This window comes from Medicago sativa, chromosome 4 (assembly GCF_051527215.1).
Source record: "Medicago sativa cultivar Bolivia chromosome 4, Bolivia_mono, whole genome shotgun sequence".
NCBI classification, from domain to species: Eukaryota; Viridiplantae; Streptophyta; class Magnoliopsida; order Fabales; family Fabaceae; genus Medicago; species Medicago sativa.
In genome coordinates this window covers 101526446-101552305 of record NC_140752.1, presented here as the reverse complement: position 1 = coordinate 101552305, position 25860 = coordinate 101526446, and the positions used below count along the sequence as shown (strand labels likewise).

At 34.6% G+C, this 25860-nt stretch overlaps 3 protein-coding genes across 5 annotated transcripts; 2 read left to right on the top strand and 1 right to left on the bottom strand.

Moving 5' to 3' along the window:
- Positions 1 to 1230: 1230 nt before the first annotated feature.
- Positions 1231 to 8001, bottom strand: LOC146934849 (pentatricopeptide (PPR) repeat-containing protein). 2 transcript variants are annotated; one of them, XM_085706789.1, is made up of 3 exons: positions 4711 to 8001; positions 2921 to 3060; positions 1231 to 2362 (listed from the first exon to the last, which is right to left on the bottom strand). In XM_085706789.1, the coding sequence occupies exon 1, from the start codon at positions 7230 to 7232 to the stop codon at positions 4797 to 4799; it is 2436 nt and encodes an 811-aa protein (XP_085562915.1). In that variant the 5' UTR covers positions 7233 to 8001; the 3' UTR covers positions 1231 to 2362; positions 2921 to 3060; positions 4711 to 4796. The 2 variants fall into 2 exon arrangements, with proteins under 2 accessions (XP_085562915.1, XP_085562914.1); XM_085706788.1 differs by having other exon boundaries at positions 2681 to 3060; positions 4711 to 7950.
- A 2736-nt stretch (positions 8002 to 10737) lies between these two features.
- LOC146934848 (uncharacterized) lies at positions 10738 to 14573 on the top strand. 2 transcript variants are annotated; one of them, XM_085706786.1, is made up of 5 exons: positions 10738 to 10897; positions 11594 to 11652; positions 11749 to 13485; positions 13632 to 13746; positions 13825 to 14573. In XM_085706786.1, exons 1-5 carry the CDS (start codon positions 10777 to 10779, stop codon positions 14430 to 14432), a joined length of 2640 nt encoding a protein of 879 aa, XP_085562912.1. In that variant the 5' UTR covers positions 10738 to 10776; the 3' UTR covers positions 14433 to 14573. The 2 variants fall into 2 exon arrangements, with proteins under 2 accessions (XP_085562912.1, XP_085562911.1); XM_085706785.1 differs by having other exon boundaries at positions 11594 to 11655.
- A 3834-nt stretch (positions 14574 to 18407) lies between these two features.
- On the top strand, positions 18408 to 25446 carry D-CDES (D-cysteine desulfhydrase). Its single transcript, XM_085706784.1, has 7 exons — positions 18408 to 18917; positions 19010 to 19101; positions 22511 to 22603; positions 22953 to 23010; positions 23087 to 23200; positions 23453 to 23550; positions 25046 to 25446. Exons 1-7 carry the CDS (start codon positions 18411 to 18413, stop codon positions 25248 to 25250), a joined length of 1167 nt encoding a protein of 388 aa, XP_085562910.1. The 5' UTR covers positions 18408 to 18410; the 3' UTR covers positions 25251 to 25446.
- The last annotated feature ends 414 nt before the right edge of the window (positions 25447 to 25860 follow it).

Genomic DNA, 25860 nt, shown 5'->3' with positions numbered 1-25860 from the left:
TTTAAGAATTGTTATTACATTTTTGTATGATCTTACTAGGTTAGGTTTACGTCCCCAGTCTCTTGTACTTTATTTTTATTTAATCTATTTTTTTTCTCTTAAAAAAATAATAATTCCACTTTAGGTCAATTGTCCACCTTTTTTGTGATATATTGCTACAATTATTACGTTACTGATTTTTTTCACTAATTTAACAAATATATAAAACTTCATTTTTATGGTTTTGTTAAATTAAAAAGTTTCCCTAATTGTATTTTATTGTTATTCTCATATATGACTTGAAGAAGAAAAAAAAAAGATCAATATTTATGGCTTGACACGGTTCATAGAAATAAAACTTTATGCCAATTATTCAACCTTTTTATCTATATACCCCTATTAATTTAGAGTTAACATGTACAATTGTATGTGTGTATATATATTACTAATACTTAGAATCAATGTAACCAGTTTGGTTTGAGTTTATTTTGAGCTTATGAAAAATAACTTATGTAAATAAATAAGAATGTAACTGTTTTTCCTAGAATACCCAAGGCAACTCATCTTAAAAACTTACAAATAATATATAAAAACTAATTTATTTGCATAAGCTGTTTTATATAAGCTCTAAAATAAGCTAGTCCAAACAGGCCCTAAATATCAGATTGATTGTCTAACTGTTTTTCCTAGAATACCCAAGGCAACTCACATGGAATAAAGCAATTCAGCCAGTTTACAACGCAAATAATATAAGAACCATATAATGCACACCATTTAAATCAACACAGCGACAAGAGTTTGAAAATAGAGCACCACCCGTAGATAGCCCATCATTTATAGTTCCCTTCACGAGATCTTGTCCCCAATGTTTATTTTCTTGAGCACAAACCAACATATTTTGTAATTCCAGACCAACATATTTTGTAATTCCAGACCAACATAAGCAGCCACAGCAAAATTTAAACGTAGGTTATTCTCAATTAGAAACTGATTGTGTGTGAATACAGATTCAACATCATGCAACTGATATAGTTGTAGTGCACGAAAGCACATCAACAAACACTGTTTCTTCTGCCAATTTTGAATTATACGGCAACATTCGCAAGGTACTGCTTCTTATTATTTGTTTAAAGACATGCTTAGGTAAAAACACTGAGAAAAAATCCTCAGATTTGACTCACAAATTTGTTGCAGGGGTCACCTGCATAAGAAATTAGAAATAGTTATCTAAGTTCACTGGATTGAACAGAATGAGAGGGAGAAGAGAAGATGCAAAGATAAGATCAATGCACCATTACCATAAAGAGAGTCAATATTATCATGTATTAGGAAAAATAACAAATATACAAATCAAGCTTCTTTGCAGTTTGCACTTTGATCCTAGCATCATAATATCATGTTTCAAGAGCTGTCTCCATCCGGTCATGCAGGAACTGACTGGGGGAAGTATTGGCTCTGAATTGAATGCCAGATGAGATTTCCAATTAGAGTTCTCGATTATTCAAGTATTGCAAGAACAAAAAATTTAAATAAAGGGCACATTGCAATACAAAACCAGATACAGCCGATTTGGGCAACTTAATTCCAGAAACCACAAGTAACAATATCTTAAACATTCCTTGAAAAGTTTATGTAGAACCAGTGGTTAACAGTTCCCCCATTAACCATTTTCTGACATAATTATAGATAGCCAAGAATTGTATCAAATTCAATCAGCGGAAACAACAGTGACTATACTCTACCACACACTTTATCTAAATCAATGAAAACCATTTGTAAGTATTTTTGAACCCTCCATTTCTCATGGTAGTCAGTAAATTAACCTCCCGAGCATAACAAAGGCTGATTATGTACATGTGGAAGACCGTACTCATTGGAATAAGATCAACACCCAACTCTATATCTTCAAATAATTTGGGTAGTTATAATTGCAGTAATTTGGGTAACTGTAAATCATTGGATTTAACGACTCTGTTATAATATTCTCGTGTGTAATTGAGCTATTGAGACAAACAGGTTCCCTTTCTTGTTTTCGTCTGTCTCAACAATTTTCAACAGTGACCCTTGTCCATTGTGTGAGTAGGGCACTGACTTGATCAGTAAAACCAGGAGGATCAACATTTGAATAGCCAGGGGTCAGCCAAGAAGAGGGAGAGAAAGAACACGCAAGATGGCAGTCGAAGCAAAAGTATAGGTGGCAGGATTTAAAAACTGCCAAGTGAGTACATATCTTAGACATGGGTGGACCAGCGAACACAACAATAAATGAATTGGCCAGAAAAGTTGCTGAACACGCAGCTACGTGCGGCAGAGGTGGTGCAGCACGTCAAAATGCACAGACTGAAGAGCTGGCGCACACAGCCTCGTGAATGATCAGTTGAATCTGAATGAAAAGAGAAATTCAGTTAAAACAACAGAATAAGCTGAACTTTGTTTGAAGGAGCTTACTGAAATCAGGTTAACATAAAATGAAGGAATGTATATTGTTAAGAATAAAATCTGAATTTGATTTGACGGTGCCAATTGTAGAAACCATGTGATTTGGTAAAGTGACAAATTTATTTCATAGTGCATAAGATGAAATGAAAAAATTCAAAGAGGTAATGTGAGATGCAGAAATCGTTGAAGGAATTGCACATCGAAGAGGGAAAAAACACCCAAACATTTGTCTACAAAAAGTATACCAAACTAGAGAAACCACCTTATTCATCAGATTTCACTGTCCAACTTCAGATAGGCAGTGATTAAAAGCTCCAAGTCATTTGAACCAAATGACAGCAAGAATTAGTCAGTCTGGCACCCTCTTTAAATTGGGAAAATTAAAAGATGGGTTTCTCATACAAATTTTCCTTAAAAAAGAAAGCTGCCCCTGAATTTTCATCCCTGTTCGAAAGGGGCACCAAACTTACCCAAAGACGCAGTTTCGAAGAAAAGTAATTACCAAGAGTGCAGGATGGATCCTTCAAAAGAAAAAAGGGGTGCAGGAAGGATGTGAGCTCCAACTTGAGCAAGCTTCTTTCTCACTAGTTTCGATTCCAAATTCCTTAGCATGTGGATCGCCATGGTCAGCATTTCAATGAACTATTTAAACAGACAAAATACAGATTGCATTAGGAAAAAACAAAAACAAGGACTTATCTCTATAATGTTGTGCACTTAATAAATTACAGGCAGCACAATATTGTGTTCGCATAAAAAATGATTGTCACACACATAGTTAAAAAGAAATCTGAATTCTAGCTACCAACATGTTAAGTTCACCATGATGAGAGAAATAACTGAGATCAAATTAAAACTGAGAATTGTATAATCCTCACTTCGTAGAGATACAGTGAAGACATCAATATGTAAAAACCAAGGCTCGGGAAGTTGTGAATATAAACTCTCCAAACAGTTCACAGATTAAGCATATCTTATCTTAATATATACAAAATCACAAGTCTTCAAATCAATTTTTCTGTCGGAACGCATATAGATAAATCTATAATTCTCCTAACCTCTCTGCCGCAGAAATCAATGATTTATTTTTTTTATTGGCAAACGTTATTAATTAGTTGTTTCCTTTGACTCATTCAACCCTTAGCTCAAACCAGTTCAGCTGCCCAACCCCCCCCCCCCCCCCCCCCCCCCCCCCCCCGCGAAATCGATGACTTACTAAAATCACTTAAAGTCTTGGCGATTCTACCCTACTTATTTCCCGCCTATTGACAAAGCTCGGGGTGGATTGTAGCCTTACTGCTCAAGTCAATTTTCCGACCAAAATACATAAGGATAAATTTGTAATTTCTTAACCTCTCTAGCACACAATTTAACAATTCATTCTCCCAATAAAAAATTTGTTTTGTCATTCTTCCATTTTCTTTTCATATCACAGCTTATAAAATCACTTAATTTTCAAAGTCATTATCCTAGCCCCTCTACCACACAAATCAATAATTCATTCTCCCAACCAAAAGAAAAGTTTGTGTTGTCATTCTCCCATTGTCTTTTCATATCGTATCACATTACATCGCCTACTATAAAACCGTTTAAATCTTCAAGCAAACTTATGAGAATTTCAGCTATGATAATAACATTTATTCTTTGATGTCTTGAATGAATTGCTTAATATATTGCAAACAATACACTTTTCTGTTGTAGTTGGTTCCGCATCTTGCTTTGATGTCCAAATAAGAGGCTACAAAGGCCTTTAGAAAACAGTTCAAATCCATATAAGTTAAGCTTGAACATTTTTTTACTCTAACTTTAGTGTTTGTATTGCTTGTAATTCAAGTTCATCTATTGAAAAAAAACTTAAAATTAACATTCTCAATTAATCTATGAAATTTTTTATCTTGGTGTTTTTTTTTCTTCTCTCAATTGTAGCAAAAATAGTTGATTGTTTCTCTTTTAATTTTTGTATCTTTAAAATTTATATATTATAAAAAGATATTATACCCAACATATATACGAGCATCACACGGGTTCACGCTCAAGTTATAAGCAAATAAATGTTGTCTTGGTGCAGAAACAAATGCACTCTCTTCCTCCCTTGAATTTAAGAAATATGCTTTTCTTCTAAATATGAAAAACTTATTTTGCCCATGGGTGCCTAAGCAACATATTTCCCTAATCACCCAGACCTTCCATGCTTCGATTGAGATATAAGCATAATATTTTTTCCAGTTGTCTGGATCAATTTAATAGAAAATAAATATAAATCAAAGTAATAAAAGGGCAAAAGGACATTACCTGGTTAAGTGAAAGTGGTTCAAGAGGGTGGATACTTGCCAGTGGGTGATTATAACCGGAGCCACAAATCCGCCTTTGCCTTTTTCTTACCAGAAATCCTGACAATTGCAGATTCCGTCCTTAAAATGATGAAACCGACTTGCATCTCTTACTGTTATCTCCCTTTCTGTTAAGAGAGTAATGAATTTTATTGCAGAGTGACAGTCCACACAAATCCGCAAATTTTTCGTAACTAGAATGCGGCTGCTGGGACTAGTATTTAGAATTCCAAATGCAATGGCTACTTTTTCACTATGATAAAGGAGAATCTGCTCCTTCTCCTCTTCTTCAACATCATGAAGAACAAAACTAGAATCTGCGCGATATCCCAATTTTTTCATCTGCACCAGCAGTTCCTGTAACTTTTTATTTATGGATGCTGATTGTGGATGAGATTGATGGCCCCCGATAAATACATGGATTACCCCAGAGATCTCAACCCAACTGCATCCTGGGCATTTCTTGTAACCGTGATGCCTTTGTATGCTTCTAATATATGCTGCATCATCCCATCTTCCTACAGAACTGTATATGTTTGACATAAGAACAAAATTTCCAGTACCTTCGGGTCCCAGCAGCTGGATCTTCTTTGACACTTGTTCACCCATTTCAATATTTTTGTGGGTCCTACATGCAGCAAGCAATGCGCCCCATATACGAACATCAGGCACAAAGGGCATCCTTTGAATGAAGGTGTATGCTTCATCCAAATTTCCTGCTCGGGCCAAAAGGTCAACCATGCATATATAATGTGCCATCCTTGGTTTGATGTTGAAATTTTGACTCATGGAACTGAACCAATATTTCCCTTCCGTGACAAGTCCTGAATGACTACATGCAGATAAAACAGCAATAAGGGTCACATCATCAGGTTTCAAGCCTGACGCCTGTAATTCTTGGAATAGTGAAAGTGCTTCTACACATATGCCATGAATGCCATAACCAATTATCATTGTATTCCACGAAATAATATCCCTGTTCTGCATCCTATCAAAAATCTCCCTACTGATAGTAATCTTTCCACACTTTGAGTACATGTCAATAATGGCGTTGCAAATGGAGGTCTCATTAGTGAAGCCACGAACAACTGTGTACCCATGGCAGCATGTCCCATGTTGTAAAGCGGCCAAATGTGAACAAGCTGGAAGTAAGGCTATCATGGTTTCCAAATGGGGTGCAATCCCGGATGACTGCATCTGGCGAAAAATAAGTAAAGCTTTCTCTGCATAGCCATTTTGCACATATCCTGAAATAATAGCACTATAAGAAACTGTGTCTTTTGCGATCATTTCATCAAGAAACCCCATTGCATTGTCCATAATGCCACACTTGGCATACATTGATATCAGTGAGTTTCCTACTGTTGTATCTAGGTCCATCCCCGACTTAATCATGTGACAATGCAATTTTTTTCCCCTTTTCAGATCAGTGAGCTGCGCACAAGCTCGAAGCATGGTTGCAAGAGTGGCTGGTGTGGGATTCAAGCCGTATATACATAACATGTCATCATAAAGGGCCAATGCATCTGAAATGGAATCGTGAAGGACATAACCTCCAATCATAGCGCTCCAGCATACATCATTTTTTTTATTGACAGTATTGAAGATTTTTCTGGCATAAGATAAGAGATGGCACTTAGCATACATGTCCAAAAGTGCAGTTTGAAGAACGATGTTGTCACAAAAGAAGTTCCTGATATAGTATGCATGAATAGCCTTCCCTTGATGCAGTGCATTAGCTTGTCCAATTGTGGGTAGAATAGATACAAGAGTTGAAGAATTAGGAGTAACACCTGCTTGCTGCATTTGGGCAACAGAGTGGATTGTTTGAGCGTGAAATGCATGGAATGAAAAGGCAGCGATCATGGCATTCCATGCGACAATATCCCTATCTTGGTGGGAGATAGTATTAAATAGTGTTTGTGCTTGATATAAATGGCCACACTTAGCATACATGTGGAGCAGGGCGGTGGAAACGTAGAGGTCCATTGAGAGACCAAGTATGTGGGAATGGGTATGTATAAGTCTTCCAAGTTGTAATGATTGTAGAGAGGAGCAGGCTTTGAGAAGAAAAGGGAAGGTGAAGTTGGTGGGTGTCACGCCTAGCTGTAACATGTGAAGGTACAAATAAATGGATTGTTGAAAAGGGCCAGACCAAGCATAAGCTCGGATCATCATGTTCCACAAAACAACACTTGGCTTTGGAATTTGGTCGAACACGTGACGGGCGAGTTTGATTTCATTACGTGAGATGTGGTAACGGGCAAGCTGTGTTGCTGCTGCATCAGAATCAGAAACACGATGAGGATGAGGATGATGACTGCAGCTTCGAATCTGCCTGTGCCTTTGCCGCCAATTGATTAGGAGGATTGAAACTAGGGGTGTGCAAAAAAACTGGATCATGTGAACTATATCTGGAAATCCAGTAAACTGTTTTGGAAAAACCATTTTCTCTTGAACCAAAACTGACCCAGTCCATTTCATTGGAAACAGTTATAAACTGCATCCACTTAAAAAAACCATATTCAATTCTTTAACTGCATCCTGCATTTCAGAGAACAAGAGAGTTACTTCTCTGTTGTAACAAAAAAGGTGAGATTGAAAAAACAAAAAAAGTCGCTCAATAATTGTAGAAAGAGAAGGAGAAATTGAAAGAGAAAAGCAGTATTTTCACAAGGCTGCAACAACCACGATGGAGACAGAGAAACGGAGACGGCAACCGCTACGACGGCGGTGGAGACAACGACTGCAAAGACGGCAATAGAGACAACAACCGCAACAACGGCGGAGACGACAACCACATTGAATCGACGATACACTTTGGTGAAAACTGGAATCGGAGAAGAGTATCAATTGAATGAAAACTGGAATCGGAGAAGAGTACCAATTCAGTACCAATTGAATCGGAGAAGAGTACCAATTCGACGATACCCTTTTATCATTCTCTAACTTTGGTTTTTATCAATTGAATGAAAAACTATTCAGTACCAATTCAATAAAAGTTGTTTCAAACTAAATTCAAGAAAAAAAAATCAGATTTTGTAACTAATCCATTTGTAAACAGCAGTTCTTAATCAAATCCAGTTTAAACCGGTTTTGAGCCATATGGGAACCGGTCTGTTCATGAACCAGAAAAATGGTTTGGATCTCAAACTAGAACCATTTAAGTGGATTGGTTCTTATATTTGGTTAACCATGCACACCCCTAATTGAAACTTCTTCGCGTTTCAAACATCTTAGTCGCATCTTTTCTACTTTTATCGAATGACCCTATTATCGTTATTTAAGCTAATTTTTTTTTTTAAGTTTTTTTGAGGCATAATTGTTTTTGAGTTGTCATGTTCATTATTGAATTTTAAAATTATTTATATTTTGATTAGTTATTTTTGACAAAATTATATTTTGATTAGTAACAAACAAATTTTCATTGATATAAAGAGTATATATGAGTTTTTTGGAGAATTTTGGGCTAAGGTTTTTTTTTTATTCTAATTATAATCTTAAACAAATTTTCCTCTAATAATGTTATATTGTTGGTGTTACTAAACAATGTAAGAATTTTGTTATATTTGTTATGGTATTGTTGTCAATGAAAAATATAAACATGGTTTGTTAAATTTGTTACATTTGAAAGTCACAAATACATTTAATTTCTATAAAATATTGTTGATAATCTACACGCGTTAGTGCAATAAAAAGAGCAAAAAGACGTGCACGTGTATATATAAAGAAAATAGGCAAAACTACATTAGTTTGGGCTGCTTTTTTCATTACGTGTTTTACTCGTCATTTAAACTATTTAATTTATTATTTTATCCTTTAATAATATTATTTTAAATTTTAATTAAAAAAATTAAATCTCATTAAAATATGAAATATCACACTACAATATATTAGGGATGGCAATAGGACTCATACCTGATGGGTATTCGCAAAAAATATCCACAATGGGTAGGGTAAAACTCCGCTTTCAAGGGTCCGGACTTGAGTTCGGGTAATTACCTGCAAATTTAAACGCACATGGGCACGGGTAAGGGTATTATGTTGCCCAGTCCTGCAACCCATGTTTATATAATATGATAAATAATTTATTTATTTTTGTGCATAATTAATTTAGCTATTTAAGCTTAAACCTAAACCTAAAAACTACTTAATACAGTAACTGCTCCCTCCTACTGGTGTATATTTTTTTAGGGATATTTTATATATATTTTATTTGGCTAAATACTACGATTCATATTGTTTTATGAGTTGATTGAAAACTTTTGGACCATAGTTTTATTTCAACTGTTATGTTCTTTTTGTCTTTTCATAGTTAAAGTGCGGATAATGGGTGTGGGTATTGGCACTTAAGTGCCTATAGGGTATGGGAAAGGACACTAAAGTTGTTGTCCATGAGGGTACGGGCTGGGGTACGGGTAGTTTTAAACGCAAGTATTGGGAAGGGCATTGTAGTACCCTACCCATAGGGTACCCATTGTCATCCCTACAATAGAAACAATATTGTCAATACTAGCGAAAAGACGGGCACTCACGTGTCCGTCTTTCTGCTCTTTTTATTGCGCTAACGTCTGAAAATTATGAACGGTGTTTTCTTTTATAAAATTTTGATTTTGATTAGAACTAAAAATATAAATGTTTGTTACTTTCAAGTTATAACAAACCAAACTAACCATGATTATTTATTTCAATGACACCAACAATATAACAAAAAAATATAATCTTAATTCTTATTTTTTTAATGACATTAACAACAATCTTTGGTATATAAACAGTTGTTTAAGGGTATAATTGAGATAATAAAAAAGTAAGTGTATACACACACACACACACACTCATCTAATTTGTTACACTTTTTAAAGGATAAAAGAAAAAAAATTGGACATATATATACCCATATCGTGTTTGTTACACTTTTATTTTAATATTTGAACTTACTCTTATATGTGTTATATATGCTATTTGTATTGAAAAGTTGAGGACAATTTTGGAAAGAGAAAAAGTCAGCCCAAAAAAGCTGGAAAAATGTTATTTTCTTTATATGTGCCATTTCTATTGTTCTTTGAACTCGACAAAATGTACATTTTTATATTTTTACTTATATTTTATAACGGTTTTTTTAACAAAACGGGGATTTATTTTTGTAATTTATACATGTGACTATACTTATAATCATATATTATAATGGGGGCCTATTTTTTGTAATTTGTACAAGTACCTATATTTTTACTTATATATTAAAAAATTATTCAGCTAATTGAACTACATAGCATAATTTTATTGGGTCATGTATGGGGTGTTAGGAACTAAAAACAATAGTAGTTTTGAATTTGCAATGACCGAAGCTAAACAAAAAAAAAATGCTACAATTAGAGGGACTAAAATCATATTAAAAAAAAATCTAACAAATCAGATGCACTTGTTAATGAATCGAATATAGTAAAAATATATAGAAATATGCGTAGTCGACATCTTTTTTTTTTGTTGAAGAAATGCGTAGTCAACAAAGTGTAAAATATAATCTTTCAAAAAAAAAAAGTGTGTAAAATATTTATTATTTTTAATAAAAAAAAAAAATTCCCCTCAACAAATACTTGACATTTTTTTTAAAAGAAAAATACTTTAGGGGGATTAGTTAGGAAAAATTTAGTTACGTGGAACAACTAAGAAGGCAAAGAAAAAGTGACTGGTTGGTTAAGAAACTTGGGGAGGAAGCCCCATGGTCCATGTTGAGATAGATCTCACATCATCATCAGCATCTAGGAATTGCTTGGAATGGAATAAAAGTGATATTATTATTATATTCGATATATATGCTTACACCCACATACACGCACGCACTGAGTGAATGAGTGAGATAACTTGGACGTCAATCTTTCTCAGTTCTTGATGACAAATGACAGACCTCACCCCTCACCCAACTCTGATAGTACCCTCTCAACCATCTCCCCCCTTCTCCTCTTCTACGTCCCAGCACCTCATAATTTCCATAAACATTTTTCCATTTTGTCACAGTCACTGCTAAATTATGGCTAAGAGATCAGATTTTGCACAGAAGCTTCTCGATGATCTGCGTGTAAGGAAAGAACGAATGGCTGCTACTGCATCTCATTCTCAAAACTCAAACCAATCCTACCATTTGCCTATAGGTAGTAACATTTTCAGTTTATAATTATATATCCATTCATACAACAATTTCATCGCTTCATTTATTTTAATAACAATGAGCCATTTTATTAATCTTTTGGCACTTCTTTACTCTTCGCTATGATAGAACAGTGCAATTCATAGAGAAGCTGCTAAATATACTTCAACATATGAAAACTTAGTGTCCAAACAAGATATTTCATCTTGCTCTACATTAATTGAGGGTGCTGGAGTTGTGAGATTTCTAACTTCCACAGTATATTTAATTAATGATATAGATCAAACAGATTCCTTTCATTCGATGATCTCTTAAGTATGTCTGATCGAAGATTGTCTTTTTAAGCAAATAGTATAAAATTTAAATTGTCAAAATTTTCTTGAATCAAAACCATTAATTCAAATGAGGCATTCCCCTACCTTACTGCCAGTCTTCACTCTCATCACGGACCTTGAAATGATGAAATAAACAACAATTCCTTTTTCAACAACTAGAACTAGTTACTCCAATATACATGACTAATATTGTGATTTGAGATTTCGATGGTGTAAGGCGACGATTTACTAAACAAAACATTACGAGTACGCTCTTTCTTTTGTGTTTTTCAATACTTTATAGTATAAAAACATATACATATGCTCTCAGTTGCTAGTAAAAAAAGAAGATTATAATATCCAATTTTGCCAAAATACTGAAACAGATGCATATGGATACACCAAGCAAACGTACAGAGGGTCAACAAATACAAGAGCAAATGAGGTTGTAAGTAATGTTTGGTATTTTGTGTATGTATAAATAGCAGAGTTGTGTTGGCGGTTAAATAAAATTGTTTGGTGTCCATGTGATGCCCTGCAGGTTAGTTCCAGAAATGGGGAGACGGTGAATTGGTCTAGCAGAAGGCAGAGATCAGTAAAGAGTGCAGGAGACTTGTCAAATCAGATTATCCCATATGGGAAAGCCTTCGACAATAATGGAGGGAAACTAAGAACGGCCGATCTGTCTATCACCAATTCAATTCTGGGTTTCCTTCACCAGATTCAAAGGGGAAGAATGGATAGAGGAAGCAACTTGGACAGGCAACTAGCTTCAACTAGCCATACCCTCTCTCTTGTACAGATAAACGAGATATCCAAAGGTGCACAGAAACTAAACCACATATTGAGAGCTTGCTGCTCCAATGGTGTTAACATGGATACATATTCATTAACTTTTGCAAAGGAACTATTACAAGGAGCTATTGATTTGGAAGAGTCGCTTGGAATGCTAGTGGATCTGCAGAAAAGTTCAGAGTTTATGATTACCTCGCAAGCACAGAACAAAAATCGAATCACACTATTAGAAGAGGAGGAGGAGGAGAAGGAGGAGGAGGTAGAAGATGAGAGGAGGAGGATGGAGAAAATGCAACTGGCACGTCCAACTTTCTCGGTTGACAACAAGATGCAGAGAGCAATTACAATCACTAACTCTAAGGAAACCAGAAAGATAAAAGATTCTCAGCGGAAGCGAACATCAACTAACACTGGCAGAGCTGCCGACATTTCAAACCAGATGGCCGACAAGGGAAGGATTCCAAACGTAATAGCCAAACTAATGGGACTGGACAACCTTCCTGAGAAGAAGGGTTCGGGTAATTGTAATACTGCATCATCCAAACACTCTGCCAAAGGAAACAGCAGCACCACACTGAAGAGCAAACAAACAGACAATTTGATCAAAAACCAAAAAGTGGCTGTTGGATCCTTCAAAACCATGATGTTTGGTGGTCCAGATAAAAATTTGGTCCTCCAAAACCAAAAGTCTGCCTATTACTCTGAGTCTGAGGTGGTTGGAATAAAAGCATTGAAGGGCTTTGACAAGGCCAGCATCATCAACGATTCTGCTCGTCAAAATTATGTTGAGGTGATGATGGGAAGGAAACAGGATCACCCACATAACAGTGGCACAGTAAAGGACAGAAGTATAAATGGCAATAATCCATTTCAAAATCTAAATAACATGCACGAAAGAAGATCACAAGTTAAACCAGCCATTCAAATTGCAAAAGAAGGACAGACAATCACAAACAAGCATATTAAGATGAGCAATGAAAAGAAGTCTCGGGACCATATCGTAGTTCAAAAGTCAATTATCTCCAAAGACGGAGGGAGAGAAATGACACCCAAGAGTTCATCAAAACAATCCACCAATAATCTTCAGAAGAAGAAGAAGCAATCATTCATAAACCAACCCACGCCGTTCAAGATATCACGTGGTGATCTAGATATAGTCGCATCTGATGAGAAAGTAAAAGAAATTATTAAAAGAAAGAAGTCCTCCCCAAGATATCAAGAATTTGAACGAGCTAATGGAACACAAACACTAAAAGATCATAAATTCGTGGACAGCAAGAAAATAAAGTCTGAAAAGATTGAACAAATGTTGAGTAGAAGAAATGAACAAGAAGCTAGTGGTAGAGCATCTGGAAAATTGAATGTCTTGAATGGAGCAGACCAAAAAAGGTTTAGCATATTCACAGAACATGAACTGCTTCCTACTTCTACGTTATACAATTCTGGCAAGAGTGGAGATTTACAAGAATCGGCCAATGATTTGGTAAGCACTGACTGAGTAGGATCTAAAACCGCCAATTTATGTCATATGAACATAAATTACATAATATAAATCTAACAGTTACATGATATGTCTTTCACGAACTAAAATATATAACCCTTTTTTGTTGAACTTAATTTGATTTATAGCAATACCAAGCTGTGCAACCGATAGGAACCAATTTGCAAGATCAAGCTGTTCCTGAGGCAGCACATGAGGGATTCAAGACCAGTGAAGTTGCATACCATAAAAGAAAAACAAATGGTGAGTATAACTAACTAAACACGGATGAATGCAAACAACTTGAGTTCTAGATTTTACCTAGTTTGTTTAATATCACAGGAGTTCAGGAAGACAGAATGGGTGTGAAACAACAAAATCAAAATATGAGCATCCAACAACCACTAACAGAAAGTGAAAACCACCTCAAGTGGATTTTGGTCACGAGTCAATTATTCGTCAACACTGCAGAAGCACTTTTCAGACTAAACATCCCGTTTGGCATTCTTCAAGGTAATCATCAAGACAGTCAAGACCAAAGTAGCAAGCTGATATTAGATTGCGGCTATGAAGTGATGAAAAGAAAGGGGATACGGCAGGAACTCAAAGTTCATACTTGTTCAAAAATATCATCAATCACTAGTACTGTTAACTTGATAAGATCTCTAGATGACTTGGTTAAGAAGCTGAACGAGGACATGGAGAAGATTAAATTCTACGGAAGGAAAAAGAGTAGCAAAGTTGATGTTGAGGACTACCTGCCTAAGATGCTTGAGCATGATATCTATGAAAAATGGCCTGACATAGATTGCATGTGGGATTTAGGTTGGAATGATGAGACATCTGCATTTATCGAAAAATATGATGTTATAAGGGATACAGAAAAGCATATTCTTAGTATACTTCTGGATGAGATCACCAAAGAATATTGCACATTCAAGGAGCGCTGATTGAATATGACAACCATACTATGAAAGTTTTTATGTTATTTGCAATACAATTTTGTTCGTTGTAAAGTTTGTAACTGGTGAGGAGTTCTGAACAGCAAGTTTTCATTAGAAAGAAGAGTTTCCTCCTTTATTAAGATAAAACTTTAACATGGACATGGCCGATTCTGAGATTTTGGAGGCCTAGTGCGAACCTATAATTTGGGTCCTAACTAATAAATATATATGTAAATATCAAACATGATACAAAAAACTTTGAACATGATACCCTTTAAAAGCTAAGCAAATTTTTTAGGGCCTAATTGACCCCTAAAAATAAACTATTGTGGCCCAAATTTCGTACTTATTTTTTTGGGTCTAGGGCGGCCGTCCTCTTCGCCCTGCCGGCCTTGAACATGGAGCAAAATCTTTTAAATTGAGTACATTTTTTATAAAATGATTTATCGACATTACTTTCTAATCTTTGAATTATCCAAAGACAATTTCAAATAGACAAAACTACGCCCGCAGGTGGCGTTACAAGCACCTCCCGGTCCCAGACTTGAAGTCGGATCTCAAAGCCATCACGAAAAAAATAGCGTGGAAATACCAGAGAAAACATTTTGGCCGATTGGATTATGCAAAACAACTAATGAAAATAAATAAGCTTTTATTTTTTAAAATTTTGATACAATGAAAGATTATCATGGCTACTTGTACTCGTTACACATTCAAGAATAAAAATGACTATTTACCTTTTTTTTTAACTCTTATGTTCTAAGGGAAATGGGGCCGGTAATTCGTTAGGTAAGTATACCTCATAGAACTCGGTTCTACTGAACAATTTGATATTTAGTGGAGTTGATTAACCACTTGAGTTCAATCACTTATTTGGTAAATTTAATTGTTGGTCAAATATCATTTTCGGTCATTTAAGCTGGATATTTATAACAAGTTAATCTTTTAAGTTTTGTTTTGTTACAAATGGATACTTTAAGTCATAAAATCTCTGCACTATTATCATATTTTCATCAAACTCGGTTAAAAAATGTTTATGTGGATTTTAATGTTAAATTGGTAGGTCCAAATTCATCGCTCTCAAAACTAAGGTTCATAGGTGTATTATTCATCCTTGATTTGAAAAAAAAATTGATTGAATATTTGATCTATAATATTGTTAATGAAATATTTGTATGTCATTTAAAAATTTAAGTATAGTTTGTCACAATACAAAAGTACAAAATGTCTATTATCTATACTTATAATTTTAATCAAAATCAAATTAATTTTAATCAAATTTCATAAAAACTATAATTTGGAATTTATATGCATCAGAGAAAGAATTATGCTCTTTACCCAATTGTTTTGGCTCATTCCCAAGTGAAATTCCCTTTTTACCCTTACGTAGCATGAGTTAACATTATAACATGCATAGGGTTATATTCGTCATTTCACTTGGGAATGAGCAAATCCTTTTGGGTAAAGAGCAGAATTCTTAAAGAAAGGCGGATAAACAGAATGATACTCCCTCCGTTCCTAAATAAGTGAGTTTTTTGTAAAAAAAATATTGTCTTACAATAAATAACCCATTTCACTTTTCGCAATATTAATTACTTTTTTTTCCAATTATAACTCTAATTAGTACTACTTCATCATTCTCAATTCAATATATTTTACTTTGCATGTATGTATGATAATGATAAATATACCACTACTTGACAAGAATATTTAAAACCATTTTTTTTAACTGATACATTTTTTTTAATAAACGTGAAATGGACAAAAAGCTCACTTAAATTGGAAGGGAGGGAGTAGTAATTATTTTTTTTTTTTTGTGGTGGCCAAGGTTCAAACTCAACTGAGTTAAGCTCACGAGGACAGTAATTATTATTATAATAATAAGAAAGGACAAAAAAAAAATATTGATAGAAAATATATAATATAAATGAGTGTTGTTGAGGAAAAATTGTAGAGAGATTAAATACAAAATTGGATTCATATTTTGATTGTGAAAAAGGAGGTGGCATTTAGGGTGGGTCAAAGGAATACTTTCCCATCATGGGAAACTCACATTTTTCTGGACACTGTTTCACTTTGTTTAACAGGTTAGAATAAAAAATAATGATAAATCATTTACCTTATTTTAATGAGTTAGTTTTACACCTCCCAGCTGCCAAATGTATTTGACCCTTATGCCCCTTTTATCGTCTTGTTTTTTTCTTTTGTTCCTAAATACCCATTTCTCTGTAACATAGATCTGCCCACACAATCATCTTCCAGATTTTTGGCCTTTCTCTTCTCTCACCAACACATCAATGGCATCTTCTTCTATAGGTTACTTATAAATGTTGAATCCGTTTTATGGTAGTTGTGTAATTCACGTGTATTTATTTTGAAGATACCACCAAGAGAGTACTGGCTCCAATCTTCAGTTATATTGTGATTGATTATAAGAGAAGGATGGTGTCGTTAAAATCCTTGTGGTGGCACTGGCACTCTAAATTTTAATGGTTGTTTGAAAATAATCTTCTTGCAATTTAGGTGTTCTTGGTTTGATGCAAAGATGTAATTTGGACATTGACCTTTTTCAAAAACAAAATTCTCGTTTTTTTTTCAATTTTGGATTTATGACATGAGTTCGTGCCCGTTTGGTTCAGCTTTGAATATAATTGATTCTGAGAGAATTGATTCTAATAGAATTGATTCTAACAGAATTGATTCTGTTTGGATACAATTATGTAGAATTGATTAAACAAAATGATTTATGTTTGGATGCAATTATGTAGAATTGCTTTTGAATGTATAATTACTAAAATAGACATATCTAAAGGAGAATTGATAAAGAATGAGAATTGATAAAGGGCAATAAAGTAAAATAACATGTTGTAATAATAAAATATACAAACATATACACGTTGTTCAAGGAGAATTGATTCTAGAAAAGCTAGAAGCTAGGATTTGTAGCTTCATGGAGAATTGCTTTTGGAGGATAAAAGCAATTCTGAAAAGCTGAACCAAACACGTTGTTTTTGGCTAGAATTGCTTTTGGCACTGTTGAGAATTGATTTTGGGCTAGAATTGCTTCTTAGAAGCCAAACCAAACAGGCCTTGGGTACAATGTCACCTTGTTGTGTTCATCGTTATATTTATCTTCTGGGTTCATTTTCAAATTCATTTTAAAAAATAAATACAAATACAATAAAGGATTTTTTAGAAACAAATAATATAGATTGTTCAAAATATATTAATGGCAGAATAAATAACATTGGTAAAATAAAATTGGGGAATTAGTCACTTTAGTCCCTAAATAGAAAAGGAGTCGTCACTTTAGTCCTTGAATGCAGATAAATTGTAAAATAGTCCCTGAATTGAGACTCTGTTAGTCAATTTAGTCCCTGAATGTAGACTCCATTAGTCAATTTAGTCCTTGAATGTACTCTGTTCGTCACTTTAGTCCCTGAAATTGACCAACAAAATCTATATTCACTATTCAGTGTCTGTTTTGCAATTTCTCTGCATTCAAAGACTAAAATGACTACTTTTTTCCTATTCGGGGACTAAAGTGACTAATTTTCCAATAAAATTACACGCAACTCTTTCATAAGGAATTAACATAGCTTAAAAACAAAATTATAGTTGTAAAAGAAATTGTTCAAAGAGCTTAATCATTTTATTTTAAGTAGCCTTGTAATTAACGAAAAATTTACTTTCATGGCCCATTCTTAGCAAAAAAATTAGAAGTCCATATTGCATTATAATAAGAAATATTACTTGTGGGGACATCCTTTTTGTTACAGGTACTGTTACAAAAAGTTGCTAATAGGTTGCAAGGAAAAAATCTCAGCGAATCTGAACCATTCAGTTAGAATAATAATATATCAATGGTTAAAAATGGTACTTTGTCATGGTGGGAAAGTATTCCCTCTACCCACCCTAAATGCCACCGTCGAAAAAGGAAAATGGCGAAAGATAAAGGAGTGAGAGTGATGTAATTGTAATGAAATGTATGGTCATCTGAAGAAGCAAGTCTCAACAGTGATGGCGGGGTTTGAGTTTCTGAGTGTGAAGCCATACACAGCTCCTTCATGGGCATCCTACCTAGACCCCATACCTTCTCATATTGTATCTCTTGCCCATCTTCCGACTCCGATTCACAGATGGAAGCTTCCGAACCTGCCAGCAAATACAGAAGTGTGGCTGAAGCGCGACGATCTTTCTGGAATGCAATTGAGTGGAAACAAAGTGCGGAAATTGGAGTTCTTGATGGCCGATGCAATTGCTGAATCCGCTGATTCTGTTATTACAATTGGAGGCATCCAAAGTAATCACTGTCGTGCCACTGCCGTTGCTGCTAAGTATTTGAATCTCGATCCTTTCCTTATACTCCGCACTTCTAAGCATCTCGTTGACCAAGATCCCACCCTCACTGGCAATCTTCTTGTTGAGCGTTTGATTGGAGCTCACCTTCAACTTATATCCAAAGAAGAATATTCACAAATTGGAAGTGTCGTGAGTCTCCTCCTCCTTCTCCTTTTCCTTTTCCTTACTTTCTCTCACTGTTTTCATTAACTAACTCACTCCTTTCCTTTCCTTTCCTTTAGACACTTGCCAACCTCCTCAAAGAAAAGCTCATCAACCAAGGGAGGAGGCCATATGTTATTCCTGTTGGCGGATCAAACTCTCTCGGAACATGGTCTCTCTCTCTCTCTCTCTCTCTCTCTCTCTCTCTCTCTCTCTCTCTCTCTCTCTCTCTCTCTCTCTCTCTCTCTCTCTCTCTCTCTCTCTCTCTCCACATCATTATTTACCTCTTTTCAATTTTATCTTGTTTTTTCCTCCATTCTTTTGCATCAATTTTGAATTTCACTCTAGGGTGGGGTAGGTGAGTGAGATTGTGCATATCACTTTATCCCATATAAGTTTTTACTCAATTGCCACACATTATATATGATCGACATCTGAGACTGAACCTTGGGTCTATGTATACCTTCTCCTCTAAGTCTCCATGCAAGAGCACTTTTTTTTTTTGACATTAAACTGATTAGTTCTCACCCAGAGACAACAAAAGATAGTAAAATCCGAAAAGTTTTCACATTTGTCTTTGGAAAAAATGTCTCGTCATAGGTCTGACTCTGAGTGTATCCTGTTGCCACTAGTCTAGTCTTGTATCGATCAAGAGTACTATGTGATTTGTGCTTGACTATATACAGTTACAACCAACAAGTTTCTTTCCTCTGTCTCTCAACAATCTCCCAATCTCCAATTCTTTCAACTGCTTTCATCTCCTCATCCATAGTTTGGGCCTTAAATTTTATCTTTTAATGCTTCTTGAACAAATGCCATAAGACTTATTTTAGCAACTTGAAAAAAGGTCACACTTAAAACTCAATGTATTTTGGTAAAAACGAAGGAGGAAACACGAACATATTTTTCAGAAAATGGAGGATGCTCAAGATACTTATGTTGAAGCCAAATTCGTGAGGCAGGAGAGGAAGACTATACTGGAAGCAGGAAGACAACCTGCAGTCCATCTTGTTTGTCAAACAAGTAGCATAACCCTCCTTTTTCTTTAACAGCTCTATTGTCCTCCCCTGGGTAAGATCCTAAAAAATACAATGATAAGTGAAAATCTTTACTCTACAATTCTAATCACAAGTAAGCTTATGAATAGATATTATGTTATTACTAATCACAAGTAAGCTTATGAATAGATATTATGTTATTAAATAGTGTGGGAACATGAAAAACAATTTGTAATTTGAATGAAGGTTTCAAGTAAATATTTCCGAGCCAACAACAAGAGCACGAAAACCACCAGCAATACCATAATAATGAATACTTGGAGTGAAATCATAAGAGGAAAACAATGTATATGATCAGTGGCACAAGAGTCAAGAATCCAAACATTCTTGGGGATAGAACCATAAACAGTCAAGGATCGACAGCACAAACACTTACGTATCATTGCTACAGAACAAGATACAAGATACAAAAGGTTTACTAGAGTCGAATGGAGACTTCAGACGATCCAACTCCTCCTTCAGAGTCATAAGCCAATATGGCAAAATGTGCTCAGTTTTAATGTTTATCCTTGAAGCCTCAAACTCGGCTAAGAATATGCTCATTCCTATGTAGTTTGGTGAATTATTATGCCCTGTCCTTTTGCTGTGCTCACAAGAGAATTTGGCGTGACTAGATTTGGATTTTTGACCTTTGTATACTTGTTTTCCCTGCTGCTAATGTTGACCGATCAGAGTGCTTCTCACCAAGCATGACATGTTGGCGTAAATTCTCACTGCAAACAGTGTAAAATACTTAAGTATGGGTCAGAAGTTTTACTTTGCTAAAATATGCACCCCGTATGAGTCAACCTGAATGCTCAACCAATCAACCCTGACTGACAAGAACTCAAAGACCTTATCTCACTCAATGAAGGTGTTTAGAGTGGAAGTATCCTTGCTGCACTCCATCTTCAAATTTTGGTACTGATCCAACTCAAGCTGAAGTCCATTGATAATTTTCAAATACATTGTATCCAAAGACTTCCTTGCTTAGTGTTGAAGATTTTCATTTTCAACGCATAACAAGTGGAAAGAGGAGGTAGATTGTGGACCCTGTTGGTGCGCACAGAGGAAGAGTTGTCATTCACCCACAATAGGTTCTGCCATTGAAGAAGAACAGAAACACATTAGCTACTGATGAAAGGAATAATAGCGGTAAAAAATTACCCACAAAAAGTAACTCAGAATATTGTTTTGACCTCCGAAGACGAGGCGGTAACAAGAAAACTTGGAAAATTTTGTGGCGGACGGCAGGGCATCACATGGATGCCACGCGTCGGAAACGGAAGTCTATTGTGGCGGTGCGTGTTGGGGTGTCTACTGGGCTCTGGGACCACTCACTTATGAGATCTAGCCGATCCAAGGATGACAAACATCTGGATGTGGTTGCTGGCGCGAAAGCAATGGCTGACAGCGGTAAACGGTGGCTGTGTGCAACAAACAACAACGGACAAGAACTTGTTTGACCAACAGGAAATAAATGGGTACCAAATGTCCCAAAGGGCTACCAAGAAGGCAGCAAAGAAAGACCATAATGTAGGCGGCTAGGATTTTTATGCAGGAGCAAGGCCCTCTAAATCAGGAGCTCCTGATATCATGTGAAAAAATATTTCTGATATAATTTCAGTTGTGAATAGAGTACTCATAATTACACAATTATAGAATATATGTCTATTTACAACCATATGATATTCTATCTGTGGTCACCCACAATGTTGAATTCTCTAAATTTCATGCTCCAAATGTGCTATGTTCGGTGTGTATGTCAGAAGGGGGATATTTGGACCAGCCATAAGCTAGGTATATGGCCAAACTCCTTTCAAATCAATGGTTCTTTTATCAAAGGAATGTATACTCTGCGACTGGTTCTTTTACCATTATTTACTATGTTTTCAAATCAAGCAAACAAAACCAATTCTTTGTAATTCAGTGTCAGGTTAGACCATGATATCAACTTTTAAAAACCAATTCTTCATATACTTGTGGTGTACAAAGGAATGAAATGAAGATATTGAAATATCTACTCTTTATCTTCTGCTGTTGGTCAGAGCAAGTCAGCAAGATTGATCTAAAAATTCTTGTTATTGTTCTTCATGTTATTTGTACTTAGGCTTTTTTAGCAGGATAATCTTTTACTATGGTCTAGATACACTCTTCATCCAACATCCTAATATTTTTATACTCGAAAAATTGGTGAGGATCTTGGGGACTGGAAGGTTTGAACTGCATAATTCCCAAGTCCTGATTTCAGATCCAACAATAGAAACCAAGCTTCTTGCCACCAAGCGGGATCTGCTTGATCGTAGATACTTTTACTTTGTTTTTATTATTTGACATTGTTATTGTAAAATTTGTAATTCAGACACACTATTTTCTATTTTTAGCAATATACAATATTACATTCAAAGCTAATTGATATGATACATCAACTCTTATCCGAATAGCATCAATCTATGTTTCTATATTGCTAAAGGATCGATTCAAATCCTATTACAATAAATACAAAGAATTTGATTCTACCGCTGATTAAATTATTCTACTCAGGGGCTACATAGAGGCAGTTAGGGAGATTGAGCTGCAGATTCAAAGTGGAACAAGCAATGTCAAGTTTGATGATATTGTTGTGGCTTGTGGCAGGTTCTGGTCTACTTGATTTATTTATATTTTCCTTAGCAACCATCCGTTTCCGCTTCATTGGATTCTCTTTATATTGGAGGAGCTTGTTTCTATAACTTTTAGGCATCTTATAGTATGCATGATGTATTCTAGAACAAATACCGAATACCATTTGAAAGTGTGGATTTAATATAAAAAATAAAGATTTGGCCATGAAAATTTGTATGTTTGTGCTTTGATTTTGCAATTTACAACCAAACTCCCCAGTGAATGTCAGCTTAAGCTGTGTTATGATGAAAGAGCATATTATCTATTAAACCATGAAGTACATTTTCATCTACTTAACAACCTACGTTTTGTTAATTTCCAGTGGGGGCACAATTGCCGGTTTAGCACTGGGTTCATCATTGAGTAGCTTGAAAGCAAGGGTATGCCTTCTGCTTAGATGACTCACATAGTCCAATTTTTCACATGATGCTTATACCATTTAGGTGCTACCTGCAGGTGCATGCATTCTCCGTTTGTGATGACCCGGATTACTTCCACAACTTTGTTCAAGGCTTGCTTGACGGACTCAAAGCTGGTGTTAGCTCTAGAGATATTGTCCACATACAAAATGTGAGTGTATTTCTAAAATGGTAATGAGCAGAAGGTCTTTTCTGACCGCTAAGATGTCTATGGTTCTTTTTGTGAAAATATACACATACTGGTTCTTATTGAGAAAATCAAGGATCACACTCCAGCAGACATAATGTGCTTGTGTGCCAAGTCATAACATGAAGGTTCCTAAAACACATGTCTGTGGTCTGTGAAACTTCATCTGGCTTTACAATGCTTTTTTACTGATGATGAAAATTTAACTGCTTACAGGCCAAGGGTCTTGGCTATGCAATGAACACTTCTGAGGAGCTTAGTTTTGTAAAAGAAGTTGCTGAAGCTACAGGTGTTGTTCTTGACCCGGTATACAGGTATTTATTCGACCCACATTCTATATTGCTCTTTTGGATCCATTAAAACTACGGTGTCTTTTTTCTTCCACAAACAAAAGGCCATTTATTGTGCATCACACGAATATCTAGTTCACAAACTTGGTTGTTTCCACAAACGAAAGGCCATTTATTGTGCATCACACGAATATCTTTCCATTTCTTGTGGATCTTTACCTTATATCCTCAATGGTTTAATCTACAGTTTTCTTAGGTATGGGTTTGTGATCATTAATTCCTTCATATTATTTCCTTAGAGCATCTTTAATGGGGTGAACTAAAGTGGGTAAACTGTGTTGATTTTTGTGGGGTCAAATTGTTATTTAGGATTTAACCAATCCATGGTTGATCTAAGTAGTTTTTACTTTAATCAAACTTGACCCTACATGTTTATATTTTATTGTTTGCAATTAGTTTTTATTCAAAACTAATATGAATTTAACTATTTTATTTAATTAAAATGCGCACAAATATTAATTATTAAATTTTATTTAATTAAAATGCGTACAAATATTAATTATTAAAGTTGTAGAAAAATTATTTTAATAAACTCTACCTAAACAAAATGTAAATAATAATAAATATATAAAATTAAAAGTGATGCAAAGCACACAACAATAATGCATAAAATCTGCATTTTTAATGGTATGATTAATTGATTATAGAAGATTGAAAGAAAACAAAAGAATAAAATTATAGAAGGTGAAATTGTATGTAAAACAAATATAAGTTTTTTTGACAAAAAATTATAGGAAGATAAAAATGCTCATGTTAGCTTTTTTTTTAAAGGAACACATCCATTATTTTTAACTAGCGTTTTGGCGGGCACTCCGTGCCCGTCTCTCCTATCTTCTTATTGTGTTAATGTGTAAAAATTACGAACAATAGTTTTTATGAAATATTGATTAAAATTATTTTGATTTTAATTAAAATTATAGGTATAGATAATAGATATTTTTTGCACTTTCATATTGTATCAAACTATACTTATTTTTTCCAATGATACCAACAATATAACAAATATAATATAAATTTAAATTTTTTTTGAATAACATCAACAAAATTGAATTCTTATAGTCAAAATTTGCTTAAGTGTATAATTGGAAGGAGAAAAAGTTAACCCAAAACGGCCTATTTTCTTTATAGATGAAATAGCCATTGGCTATTATAAAAAAAAAAAAAAAAAATTAATGATATAAAAAAATAATATTTAATGTTCAAGATTTTTTTATCAATGATTTCAATGCTTGAGATTATTTATTTTTAGGTTGCTTCTATAGTTGATGTACACTAACTTTTAATTCACCCAAATGCAAGTTTTATATAGTTGCCATCATTTATAAGAAATTTAGGCAGTGAACCAAACATGATATAAAAGGGAAAAGAAAAGTTTGATCAGGAGACTTAAACGTAATTAGATGTCTATCATTGAATATTACTGATTTTATTTGACTTAATATTGTTTATTCCTTCTCAGCGGTAAGGCTGCTTATGCAATGCTGAAAGATATGAATGAAAATCCAAAGAAATGGGAAGGAAGGAAGATCCTCTTCGTACATACAGGTGGCCTCTTAGGATTGTATGACAAGGTCGATCAGCTGGGTTCCTTTGTGGGGAATTGGCAACGAATGGATGTTAATGAATCTGTTCCCAGGCAAGATGGAATTGGAAAGATGTTCTAGAGAAAGAAAGTAAAACCCTTATTGTTTGCATTTATGTCTGTATAAATATATCTTGCTCCAAGAGGATGTATAGTATGAGAATGAATGATGAGAATGATCCTCAACCATTAGATTAAAAATAAATGGTTGAGATTAAAAAGTCATAAATGTACCTCACCTTATTACATCAATTCTCATAAACTTATTTCCCTTTTCATCTTTTTCTTCCCACAATCATCACTCCCATAAATATGATTTAAATTAGAGATTTAATCCTAGGATTTTACATGATAAACTTCCTAGGTTCTTTATCTTTCACCTGAAGGTTTAAGTCTCAATCTTAGACTCTCATTCTTTATTTTTTCTTTCTTTTTTGTAAAAATACAAGATTCCTTCTTTATTTTTTTTCTTTTTTGTAAAAATACAAGATTCCTTTTTTAATATAAATTATAGTATGTGATAATTGCATCTTGTAATCTCTGTTATTCTGCAAACACAAAGCAAAAGTTTCTCTTCTCATTCGTGAATGGTTGCTTATGAGCTATGAGTTTGATTGGAAGGACTATAGGTCAGCAAAACTCACTAATTCACTTATATAGCGAATAAACCATTTGTGTGAGTCTGATTATAT